Source organism: Spinacia oleracea, chromosome 5 (assembly GCF_020520425.1).
Source record: "Spinacia oleracea cultivar Varoflay chromosome 5, BTI_SOV_V1, whole genome shotgun sequence".
Lineage (NCBI taxonomy): Eukaryota > Viridiplantae > Streptophyta > Magnoliopsida > Caryophyllales > Amaranthaceae > Spinacia > Spinacia oleracea.
Window position 1 is genome coordinate 10,280,901 of NC_079491.1, and position 14,050 is coordinate 10,294,950.

Consider the following 14,050-nt stretch of genomic DNA (forward strand, 5'->3'; position numbering starts at 1 on the left):
ATCATCATCAACAATAATTCGTTAAGCTTATATTTCCTCTGCCATTTTGACTCTGTAAATTATTTTTAAATTAATAGTTCTCTTTTATAAGTACATAAACATTAGGATAAATTGTTTTTTACCACCTAAAAAACTAAATCTTGTATTTTACCACCTAATTTTTTTTTAAACTTATTTTTTACCACCTGAAAAATGGAAAACTATATGAAAATGTTATGTAGGGGGGCACAATAACGGTAATACTTCTTATATATTCTATTCTTCCACGATTTCATATATTTAACTCTCTTATTTTTCCCAACTTCTTTATGTTCCATGAATTTATATAATTTTTCACCACCATTAATTCACAAAACTGATAAAATTTAATGGAAGTAAAGAGAGAGTTAAAGAAAATAACACAGGGAGTGTATAAATTTGGAGGAAAATTGAATTAGGTAGCCATACATAAGGGTTTCATCTATATTTTCGCTTTCAGATAGTAAAAAACAAGTTTTAATTTCTTTTTGGGTGGTAAAATACAAGTTTTAATTTTTAGGTGGTAAAAAACAATTTTTTGATTTTTGTAGGTGGTAGAAAACAATTTGTCCTAAACATTAAATGTTATCATAATTATTTTTTTGTTGCATTGGACTCAATGTCTATTTTCAGTTTATTTATTTAAAAAAAAAATCTACTAAGAGACAATTAAAGATATTAAATATCAAAGTTGTGCATTGACAAATGTGAAATTCAAATAGTGCAACCGTGCAACTATTTCTATACAGAGGAGGTATAAATCAGGACATTTGGAGTCGCCGAGAATATTTAGGTGTAATGTTGTTTGGTTCACATGAATAAATACTAAAACGTACTCTAAAAGGTTCTAGGAAGTGGAAGATTATTCGTAGTACGTATAATTTGATTAACAAAAATATGGGAAATCACACTTTAAAAAAGTTCTACTTCTCATAATACAGATGAAGTTGTTTAATTACCTAAATCCTCAAGTAAGTGAAACTTCCTAAAAATGTTTTATATGTATTGGAAAACTTCTTCCTATAAAATTCCACTTCCTACAACCGACAAAACGACTTATATTCGAAGAATTGAAGATTTAAAAAGTGTTTTTCATCAAAACAAATGAAGTCTAAATTATCCAGGAAGTGGTCACACCACAGTTAACCCAAGTTGTGATTTGGCTAAAGTAATAAGTGAGAAATGACTTTTCAAAGTAAGTGAGATGCCATATTCCTGACCGGTAGGGAACCATATTGGCCACCACAATAGAAGCCGAAATATCTCATGAATCACGAATCATATGTCCATTGCAATTAAAAACTTAAATTAGAGATGCTTCATTTAATTTATTACTTTGCTTTGTTCAATCCTTTTCCTATATTTATTTAAAGCTTGAATTTATAAAACAAGCAATTAATTTGACCTTGGCCTACGTGTTAAAAGATATAATTAGGTTGTATATACTATATGTCTACTAAATTAATAAGACATGACCCCCGGCCTCAATCATTAATCTAACTTAGGGTGAATCCCATTATGTGGACTATAAATAAGGGTATATAGTGAATATGGTACTTTTCAATAATATATTTTATTTTTTAAGTGTATAGTTAAAAGAACATTACTATGATTAACAAAATGTACATTACTTGTCGTTTCTCTAGCATTAGTATAGTTTGCAAAACGCGCACTATTAGTTGTTACTTGACGTTAAGTATGCATGGCAATGATCAAGAGGAAGGGGTTCCCTATTTCCATTTAGGATAAAGAACCTCTTCCATATCCCTACATATCAAGCATGGTGGTAATAGAGATGATCGAGGACTCTAATTATTGCATACTAATTATGAGAATGAATGCATACAAGATTGATAGTAACTAAAATCACACATTCACACATATCAAAAGATGGTGCGCGCATAAGGTGTATAATACATTTATTGTACACTGTTTTGGGCAAATTCTACTTAGAGACGAACTTGCCTTGATGATGGTGCTAACAATCGATCGAGCTAGATAATTGAGAGTTACGAGAGCAAGTTGTAATATATAGCATGGAATGATAGTATTTTTTATTGATTGGAATTCGCGCGTACATGTAAACAGACAAAGTTAAGCCATTTTATAGGCCTTTACAATGAGAGTGTAACGTTCGTGCTTAATTACACATAATTTGAACAATAAATACGTAATGAAGGCCGGCTCCATCAATGGTTTGTAACGGCTGTCTCGATCCCAACCGTTGAGAATGAGTTAGAACGGTGCCACCATATGCCTTGCTGGCAGCCACGTATACAATGCTTGCCACATCTGTCCATGTCACCAAGAGGGTATTTTCCCCCCTAACATACACCAAGATAACTTTTACACATTTTTTTTGTAACTTTAACCTACTTTTGATTAACTTTTATATTAGTTAAAAAAAAGTTGATAGATAAACATTTTAAAGGAGTTAATTAAATGATTAATTTTACAGAATACATTATTAGTGATTTTGAAGAAATAAGTTTTACTAAAATGAAAAAATTTATCACTAAAAAATAGATAACTTTTACATATAAGCTTAACTTTTAAGCATTTTGAATTAACTTTTACTCCGGTGTACAATATTTATTGTACACCCCTTGTAAATAAGAATTTGTGCACACTTATTAACAATCACTTGAATTAATAGTTGCTTTCAGAATTACTTCTTAATCTCAAAAGTCGTTCCTCCTTTATGTCAAAAATCTATTAAAGATAATGTCTTTTCTAATCCAAATCAATGGATAATTAAACACCAATTACATTTTGTTGAAGGACACCAAAAAACTACAACCAACATGTGGACTCTACATAACATAAATGAGCACACCCTATAATTGGTGTAGGACATTAGGACAACTACTTCTCAAATTTGTTATCATTTTGCACTTGTTTCCTTATTTATTGTTTCTCCAATATTGTCGTGCTAGTAAAAAATCAAAATCACAATACATGTGTTTGTTTTTATTTTTATTATACTTATGAGTTGGCTTTCTATCTGCATGATAGATTACAAACCAATAATACAATTTCTTGTCTGTAAAGGGATAAACACTCAAACTTTTTAACTTACAAAAAATAAAATTTAATTTAGTCTTCCCTTCTTCTCTCAAAGATTGTCTCACACGGAGTACTTTTTTTAGGCAGTCTCTAAAAAATTGCCTTGTATTCTATGTGGTCTCCACCATCTGTCTACTTTTTTTACCAACCCACATATTCCGTACTAAAAGGGTAATCTACCTACTGACTACTAGCCAACAGTCCAATATAATGCTTAACAAAGTAAAAAATGAAGGGAAATCTGTAAAAAAAATCCAATATTTTTCTCGGTCTTATATGAAAAATACTATTTTTTTTATTAATTCATAAATAATTCAAGTTTTGATATATATATTCCCAAAATATTACATTTTTCCCTAAACCTTAGTAGCAGACCCAACTTTTTATATTTTTACTTCAAGGGGCGGGGTTGTGGAGGAGGAGAGAGGTTGCCATGGAGGGGGAGAAGGAGAGAGAAAGAAAATGTGGGTTATCAACAGGTCAAATGATGTTTTAGGTAGATAAACTTCAAAGCTTGGATTATTCTTGAATTAATCAAAGGTGATAATCCGTACTATTTTTAGAAGATAGGGAAGATGTTGATTATTTTTTACAAATTTCCAAGTATGAAATAAAACCATCTTTACTCCGTGGAACGGTTAGAGTAACATTTATTTCGTTTTAATTTATAATTTTTTTTTAATTTATAATAAATTTTTTAATTTATATATAAAAAGGTTGATACTGGTATATTACCAGAGTGACCCCAACCCAATCATTCAGTGAGCCCATGAATAGATGGCCCGCAAAATTGATGGTGCAGATCAATGTATCGGGGGCCCACAATAGTAGGGTCAATTTTAAACCCACCACTGAATAATCTAATTGTGCCAGCAAAACCCAAATCATATTTTTACTCACTTTTTCCCCCAAAAAATAACCAAAAAAAGTAATTTTCTTTTACTTTAAAATAACAAAAACTAATTTAAAATAACAAAAAAAAGGGAAAGGAATTAATAAAAAGGGAGGAAGAATGATCCACCTGTTTGTCAGTGACAATGTACATTGGTGGTATAGACGATGACCAGCAGCTGGGTCTCACCACCTGAGCAATACCTGGAAACTGATAAGCCTTGTGGGTCCCACTCTCCCTCTTCCCCAGTCCTATTTACCCTTTTCTGGAAAAAAGATGGACATCTCTTTCTCTCTCCTCTTTGTTCATTGTTCATCATTCATCATGGGAGGGAGCTGTAAACGTGTGACTGATTGATTTACAGTAATTTAATTTACTCCTGATTTTGAGAAACTTTGCAGTAATAATTTTCATGACAACGGTATGTTACTGTTCCTAGATTTCTTTTACCTTAATTCTTCGTAGATTGAAAGGATTTGATGGCCCATCATCACGTTTCATTGTACATTCGAGTGTATCGTATTATTAAGAGTAAGAATATACTTCTTCAATTCTGTTTTAAATGACATACGGAGTAATTTTTTAGGCACGTTTGCAATTCACGATTTTAAACATTAATAACTTCAGTTCAATTATGAATAAGAAAAAAAAATATAAAAATTGATATTTAGTAAATAGTCATTAAGACGAATCTAATACTCCGTAAGATCACACATGATAGGTGATATTATTGTGTCATCAAATAAGAAATAGAGAAAATATACCGGTATGTTCTTTTTGATACTCCCTCCGTCCCTTAATACTCGCATCGCTTTCCTTTTCGGACCAATACTTGCACCGTTTCTATAAATGGAAATCCTTATCATTATTATATTATTTTTCACACTTACCTACTAACAAACCTACACCCCTACTCCCTATAAAAAAATCATTAAAAAATTCACACCCCTTACACATTTCCCACTAACTATATTAAATAAATACGCCACAATCAACTAACACCCGTTAATAAGTTAATTCAAGTGTCTTAAATTCCGCACCGGTTTGAGTATTAAGGGACGGAGGGAGTAGATGATACCTAAACTCATCCGAACTAAGTATATTAAACTTGACTGACCTGATAATACCTGATTGAAATGTACTCATTAAACGTGACCAGATCTAATTAATTTAAGAGATACTTGAGAGAATAAATTTATAGGACTTGATTGAAGTTATGGTGTGTTTAGTTTGCGATGTCTATGTATGAGGTATGAGTTTAGTCCATTTTAAACCTATACCATTTGTTTGGTTGGTAATTTTAAGAGCTTCAAAAACTCATACCTCAAACCCTCAAAGTATGAGGTTTAGAAACCTAGAGTTAGAGGGAGGTGAGTTTGACTCATACATTTATACTATAGGTATCAAAGAAGAGGAGAAAAAAATTCATCTGTGATATGAACCAAACACATGCCATTAAGAATCAAGCTCAAAACCAAATATCCTTAATAACATGAGATTGCAACTTATCTGAACTTATAAGTCCTAAAACTTATTTTATTTTAAGGTGAAGAGAACGTTTCTTAATTTCGATAACCTAGAGATTGACCTTACTCGAAATCAGGGTTAGCAATCTAGCATACCGAGTACAACTTTTTGTAGTAGTATATTCATTGGTCAAAGCTTTTTTTACGCGCGTACTAATGTATTTAGGGAAACTTTTGTACTATGTACAATTTTTGAAAATGATGTCAAAGCTACCCTTTAATTTGTTCCAAATCTTACATCTCCATCGTACCAATGTAGTCGGTTGATGAAATCGTAATGAAGTATATCATAGGAGAAGGTTGTACAATAAATTTCAAAATTTAATTTTACTAAATGAACGTTGCTAGAAAACGATTGCATAGTACGGAGTATTAGTTTGTGATACGAAGAAACTCCTTACCTTTCAGGTAATTATGTACTAATTTTTCCAGTAGATATCATTTAATACATCAAAACTAACAAGCTAGTATTAACACTTTAATAATAAACATTGAACGGACATTAGTGAATCGACAATTTAAATGAAATATTTTGTGTAATACGAAGTACAACGGAGGAAGTATATGATACTCGATCTCAAACAGATAGTAAATAAGTACTCATACTACAAAGTAAATTATATTAGAGGAATGGGGTGTTTTGGGGATTCTAAAAGTAGTGAAGTTAAAGGCTCATGAATTGGAATTTTAGCTCCATTTGGAAATAGGCATAATTGGAGATATGTCATCTTCATCAAATTAATAAAAAAGCCAAAAATTACAAAGTTTTCCTTTAGAAAGAATTGCACAGATAATGATTACTATTTTGGTTGTGGAGGGGTCAAAAAGAAAACACATGAATTAGGAGGGATAATTTTTTTTAATTTTTTCTCCCTTGGGCAAAATATAAAGTAGAAAAAATTAAAAACATAGTCACTCACAAGTCACAACAAAAGGGACATAAAAAAAATAAAAAAAAGGCCAAATGTTAAATATTTTGCCTTCTTATCAAACCCTAATCCTCTCATCATATTAATCACACTTCAAAAAAAAAAATCAAAAATCAAAACCTCAAATAATTAATTTGACAAAAAAATAAAAGATCAAAAAATAAAATCAAACCTCACGTGTGTGCTACACATCAAATTAATAGCTACACAAATTTCATTCCCGGCGGTGGTGGCAGACTTATATCACTTGTATAGTGGTGGTACTAGAAACGGAAAGCGGAAACGAAACAGTAACGATTTGGTATACTTAGAGTTGTTTATCATCACACAAAAAATAAAACCCTCAAGTGTGGCTCTCGATCGATCTCTTAAGAATGATGACTATGACTCGTTGTATCGTGTCGGTCGTCGCCATGATGGGAGTGGGACCCGCTCGCTTGTGAGTCGGACATTCCTCCTCCTTGTTGTACGTTCCGGTAAGGGTTGAGTCCGGTGAGCAAGCCCAGATGCTGAGCCTGTTCACCAGGACTCATAGTATTATGACCACCACCTCCTCCACCACCACCTCCGTTACCTGCCCCCGAACTCATGGTGGGGCCTAGTTGTTGACTAGGCAATAGTGTCATTGGGGCAGCAAAATTCATAAAGTGTAACCCACTAGGAACAGAACCTCTATACAACCCCGCAGCAGCACTATTATTCACCGACGGAATTGTCCAAATTGGGTCTCCGCTCATTACTGCAGCAGCTGCAGCTCCTTGATTCCCTCCGTTAGTAACCATCCAAAAATTCGGGTACTGCCCGTATCCACCCGCTCCCGCCGCTGCTGCCGCCCCGTATTCCCCTTCTAGTCTCCGCTTTCTACCTCCTCCGCCGTCGTCTGCCGCCTCCGAAAGATCAAGCTGATTATTATTATTACTATTGTTCTGACTGTTGTTATTATTATTACTGTTCGGACTTCCGGCGTCGTTGCTGTTGTTGTGGTGGTGTTGATGATGATGTGGGTGACTAGTACTAGTAGCACATTCTTGCTTTGCTTGTAATAACCCCGGGTTTAAATTCAAAGTAGCCGTCTGAAAATTCAGGAGCGCGGAAGACGGCGAAGTGTCGGAGGATAGACCAATGCCGGCGAAGAAGTTACGTCGAGAGGCGGAGGCGGCGGTGGTGAAATTGGGGCTGAAATATGACGAAGAAGACCGGAGCTGGGATGGTACTGAAAGAGAAGAACCCGAACTTCGTAGGGAGATATTAAGGGATGTAAAATTGGCAGGGATAGTACCCGTACCCGTGGCAGCAATCACAGCTGGCTCAGCTTGTTGTAGAAGCCACTCTATTGTCTCACCATCAGATTTATGCCCTAACTCCCTAGTAAGTTGGAAGACCCGGGCAGCGCATAACGCTGGCATCCGGATCCTCCGGCCCCGCCCGTCTACTTTCGTGTGTCGATCCTTGGTGGAGGTCCGCTTTGGGGCCAACTTCTTTGAGTTTGGCCCCGAAGACGATTCCCCACCTCCACCTGGGGGCTGGGTAATCTGGGGAGGCCCAGCTGAAGTAGACGGGCCGGGACCAGAAGGTGTTATTGCAAGAGAAGCGTTAAACGGTGTCGAACTTGAACACGCTTCTTCTTCCTTCTTCTCTAACAACTGAAACGGGAAGTTGGGGCGGTGGTGGTTGTGGAATTCGAGATGATGATGGTGTTGCTGTTGTTGTTGCTGCTGCTGGTGATCTCCATCCATTTTGTTTTTTGTTGTACCAAAATGAAGATAAATACTAGCTCAAACTACACACTCACACAACACACACACTCTTATTTTTTTTAGGTTATAGTATAATTCCTGTGCAATGGTGGGACTAATGGGATCTCATAGATTATATATCTATCTCTATTTCTCTTTCTATGTCTAAGATTACAAGTGGTTTTGTTTGAGAATTGGAGGTGAGTGAGGTAAGGTTGGAAGGGAGAAGGATAGAGAGAGAAAGAGATGATGATGATAGAGAGATATAGGAAGATAAGGAAGGGAGGAAGCTTTAAGGAGCAAAGATAATGAGTGGGAATTATGGAGGGTGAGCTTTAAAAAGCAAAATATTTTACAAAGGAAATTGCTTTATTTGTTGTTTGGTATGGACTTATTTTTTCCCCTTTTATCAAATTTAATTCATTTTCAAATAATGAAAAAACAGGTGGACTATTGAAATAGCCCCCTTGGATGAAATAAAAAAAATATGTCAAAAATAAATCCAACTTGAAATCCGACCTGAAAACATTGGACGTTGAGCAAGATTTTTTGACCCATAATTCAATTTTATTCGAACCCGGACAACCTGGAAAGTAATAAGTCATAACTCGAAAGAACCCGTTACTTACCCGATCGATTGAAAATAGTTGTATTTATAATAACAAATGAGATTATAAGAAATTTTAAGGATCATAAACACGTCGTTGTTACTATTGTTGGGTATAATATGATTTTGATTTGAATTATACGTTATTTTATGGTTGAGTTTGACTAAATATAAACTCGTGTATGAAATTTTGATAATTTGTGCTCATTTTTATATATTTATTATACAAATTAATGAAAATATAATGCGCATTTTAAAATTTCTCACATCAATAGGTCAACCCAAACCCAAAATTTATGACTCTTAAACAAGTATTTGTATTCCCAAACGCTAAAGCGACCTGCCCGAACTAATCCAACCCGAAAATAAATTTTATAATCCGATCCGACTAACATGTTTGACAAGTCAAAATACAATGACTCCCGAGAATTTGAGACAGTAAGAATGAGAATTTTTATTGTAATGAGGGTAATTTTTTTTTATTTTTTTTCCATAATTTGAAAAGAATTGAAATAGGGGGAATGGTAAGGTAATCAGGGAAGGGTATCCTTTATATTGTGGTTGGACAGGCCCTTTGGTTCAGACTCCACGTGAGGTGCTCTTTTTATCATTCAATCCATAAAGACAATGGTGGCCGGGTAAGGGAATGGTAATGGGGCCCATTCCTAAGTCAAGTAATAAAATTTTAAAAAAGTAAAAATAAAAAATGGAAAGATTATATAAGGTGGGCCCATTCTCCATTCAAGTAATCATTTCAATCTGCCTTTGGCCCTTTCTCCTTTGTTCTGCACCTTTGTTGGTGTAGGACCTTGGGATTGGGATTCCCCCCTCTTTCTCTCTCCTCTCACTTTCTCTCTCTAACTTATGCCCACTTCCAGGTTTCTGGGCCTTATTGGGCCTCCACAGTCCACCCTCAGGTGATTTTAAAGGGAGGAGGGGGAAGTTGCCCATATTATTTGGGGTAGTTTTGTTTAAGTATGTTAAGGTATACCCTACCTGATTATTAGCAAAAACAAAACCCAACATTAGATGTTAACCCTTCCCTAATTCTCTAAATCTTAAAAGTTATGATTTTGGCTTTTCTTATTGATCAAACTAAAGGACATGACTAGCTTGATTGCTAGTACTAATTCTGATCCTTTTATGTACCTTTCTTGGGATGCTTTGACTAAGTAGGGTGGGGGATAGGTTTAATTAATTTCTCGTATTTATCTCACTTAATTAAGCTTTGAAGTTCATTAGTAGTTGGTGTTGTACATAAGCTACTCTGACTAATTAAGCTATCGCCAAAGTCCACGTAAGTCGCTTTCTTTTAAAGTTCTACTTATTATTTATACAGTTAGCAAACTAAGACGGGATGAACGTAGATAGTGTCGATCAGTTTATGTAGTTAATCAGTCAAATGATTTAATTAGGCAAAAAGACTTTTACCTTTGATCCTTTGACCAGTAGGTATAACATTAAGAACAAATTAATGCTCTAATTAATTAAAGAACTTGTCGTCTAGTTCATGTACTTAGTTCTCCTACAATATAGGAATAAGATCATTTTGCTATATAAATATGATGTATTGCCATTGCTCAACTCATTTCATTAATAATATAATAATAATACAAATAATAATATAAATAAATAAATAATACTCCAATAATAAGAAGAAAGTATTATTAAATTCTTAGTTATATCCTTTTCAAATAAAAGGACAAAAATAGTTAAATTCTACTAAATTATTAAAAAAATAATTTTTTAACGAAAAGAAAAAGAAATGTGAAAGTGGAGTTGTCATAGATGACAATTTTGCATGGTTGGATCAAGTGAAAATAAAAAGTGATTAAAAACTTTGGCAGGCTTCAACTGTTTACTCCCACATGCAGACATGCTAATGTAAAATAATACTGTAATAATAACAATAATAATAATAATAATAATAATAATAATAATAATAATGTATGGGAAAAAGAGAGAATATCCCAGAGATAATTACAAAAATTAAATAATATAGATATAATATCCCACATACCAACAATAATATTTATTAAATTAATTACCAAAGTTGTAGGCGATGAATGAGAAAAAGGGTTAGTTTGTAGGATTATAAGGATGTGCATTTTTATATTAGGAAAACACCGCCGGCTAATTTATAAGGGAGGATCTCAGATGAGCCCTTAAAACTTGGGGTATACTTATTATGTTATGCTTTGTTTTCAGGTTGATATTCCTTAAGTAGGCCCTTTTCTTACATGCATGGCGGCTGGCCCCCTTAATCTGACTTCCTCAACCATGGTCTACTTCGACTAGAAAGTGTTGGAAGTTCTTGTTAGGAAATACAAAAGAAAAGAGTGTAAAAATGTGAATGTTGTTTTTGTCCCACATTGAAACTATAACTCATTTCCTCTTTGTTTATATATTGGGTTGAAGGTGTAACTCTTGTTTGAGAAAGTGTGAGAGTGGTATGGGTGGACACATAGCACACTCACGTGCGCGCGTGTCGGCTGGCCGGGTTGGGTCAGGCCATGGGCCTTGGGCTCTTGGGAATGTGATGCGCGGGCGTGGGGTGGGTTTTGTGGGCCTTACATATTCTTTTCGTACCGGGTTGTTTCGGTTAAAACATTGTTACGGGAATCTATATTGATTACGTAACCGTTGGTTTAATTAGCCTTAATGGCGGCCGTTACAATCTTTATTATTCTAGCCGTTTTTGGTCTCTTGCTTTTCCTAAAGTTTGATTATTTAATCAAACTTTGTACCTTCCAAAAAAGATATACGTAATACACAATTCCAGAAAAACCAAACACATGCTTTCTCTCCCAAATTGCTCTTGGTTTTGGGCATATGTTCTGACTCCATTCGGGTTTGTGCGTGCACACAAATTTCGGAGTTGTGTTAATCCTGGAGGGCGACCGCTTTTGTTCTACTGCACCAGGAGGTAGTGCGGAATCGTCTTTTAGGACAGTGGTATCCCACGGCACAGCAATTGTTTGTTATATGTTTATCCGATTATTCGCATCTACCAGATAAGTATATTCTATCTACATTCTTATAGCAACATTATTATTATTATGTTGTGCTAATTTGCAACAATCTAAAAGACGATTATTAATGTTGCTTGTGATTTGATGGTGTTGTTCCAGATAAATAAATGTGATTTCTTCAATTGGTCGAACTTATAAAACGATCTGGAAATATATGAATTCGGGATGGAAGATAAATGTTGTTGGTGTTGTTTAGTCTTAAAATCAGATTCCTATTATCAATGGGAGTTTTCTGAATTTCTTTTAATATTAACTTTACTGCACTATTTATTATTATGGTGTTTGTTTTGAAAGGAAATCCGGTGACTAAGATCAAATCACTATGATGGCTATGCGATTTTGGGAAATTAATCTTTACATGTTAGCTTGTGATATATGCATGTATGTTTTTTTTTTTTCATTTGAATTAGTTTAATGTTGTTGTAAAATTATGCTATTGTAATAGTTCAGTGATCCTTTATTGCTTTTAGTCACTATACTAATTCATAACCTGGCGTTTTGGACTTTATGTTTTGGTATTTGAATTCTTCAAATCTTTTATTATCAAGACTTAATTAGATACGTGTCTTTATGACCCCCCTGATGACTTTACGTTATGGCTAGCATTATGGCGGTGGTCAAGAGTTTATTTGGTGATTAAAATTGTCTCAATTATGTACAGAACATTATTATTCGTTGTTTTGCCTAATTCTTAAGTTCTTCTATTTGTATTGGGACTAGTAACTTTTAGTTGGCTAGTAAATATTATGGAGGTCATCTCTCTGAATGTTATGGATTTAAAGTAATTTTGTGGCAAAGGGATCGGGATCGTGATTGGAATTGAGATTTAGGATCAATTAGATAAGTTGTGAGTATTTCTTAAAATTAAATGGTAATAAGAGAGACTCAATGAAGCGCCTTGACCTAATCACGTGGTTGATCGGATTTCTTATTTCTCACTATATATTTCTGTCTTTTGTCTTGATGATGACAAGACTATTATTCTTTTGTATTATACTTCACACGAAGTATAGGTTATTTGCCTCGAAGGCCGAGGGAAGGGTATCCTAAAATCGGGTCATTTAAACAACGATTTGCGTTGTGTTGTTATGCAGTTTGGGCTATTAATATATATGCATACACTTGCTGTTACAGTCGATATTTTGGGAGTATCTTTACGCAGTCAACCTTTACTTGTTGATTTAGAAATCAGGTTGGTACATTTAACCTTTTGATTCCTTTGTAGTACGTAGAACTATCGGACATGCGGTTACCACAGTGGCCGATTTTGGTTATTATTCAGAATTTGTTTGGATAGTTTAAAATTTGTTTTAAGTGTTTAAATATTATTCTGGATTATAAGTGTTATCTCCTTATATTGTATTTACACAGAAAATGATCGTAAGAATCGCGGTAGCACTTGAAGCACGAGGCTTTAATAGGTTGTATATGCATGTGCCTCGATGAGTTATATAGTTGAGATGGGTAACGTTACTCAACTACTCGTTGTGAAATTTGACGATATAGGGAAAGCTCCTTCTTATTTTTAATGTTGTCAAGTTTGACTTATTTATATATCTTAGTTTGTGTACCTTCTCATAGTCTCATGTTAGGTATTTTATTTAATACTCTAGCAGGAAACGTTGGGGTTGAGGTTAAAACTTGAACACTAATGAGTAAGTTGTGATGCGAATTTGATCGCTAGTAAGATTGTGCAGGTGTGTTAGACGTACTCAAAAGTTAACATGACTCTTTTCTGCGATGCTAGCAATATTAGTGTGGGAGTTCTCGTATACTACTTGGCAAACAGGTGTAGTGATGGTAGTATATCCATCAGGCACGGTAGTAAGGAAGTCTATAATCATTTTATAATATATGAATATTTATTATTATTCATATATATATTTTACTTGTGCCCCATTTATGTAAAATAATAATTTTGGTAAATAGTTGTGCAATGTGGGGGGTGAGCCATTGTTTGAGATTAACTAATAAGTTAGTTGCAAACTTGGTTATGGTGAGTATATGTTTGTAAAGCTATGAAAGAATCGTTTCAAGCACCTACGTACATTGTGGTGTGAGAAGTTTTATTAAAACTACTCTTTTTCTTGGCTATTAACGTTTGGGATTTATTGTATGTGTGTAGCCTAAACTATTAATTAGCTTTGAATGTGCCAATATGGATTGTGGTAATCATATGTTGTTGGTTTTCACACGTTATAATGATGTTGGTGAGATTAATGGTTTTAATGTCTTAAGCCAAGA

The 14,050-nt window shown here is 34.2% G+C and overlaps 1 protein-coding gene across 1 annotated transcript; it reads right to left on the reverse strand.

The window, feature by feature from the left end:
- Positions 1–6,342: 6,342 nt before the first annotated feature.
- Positions 6,343–8,485, reverse strand: LOC110799263 (transcription factor TCP14). The gene has a single exon (XM_022004496.2). The coding sequence runs from the start codon at positions 8,165–8,167 to the stop codon at positions 6,800–6,802; it is 1,368 nt and encodes a 455-aa protein (XP_021860188.1). The 5' UTR covers positions 8,168–8,485; the 3' UTR covers positions 6,343–6,799.
- Between the last annotated feature and the right edge of the window lie 5,565 nt (positions 8,486–14,050).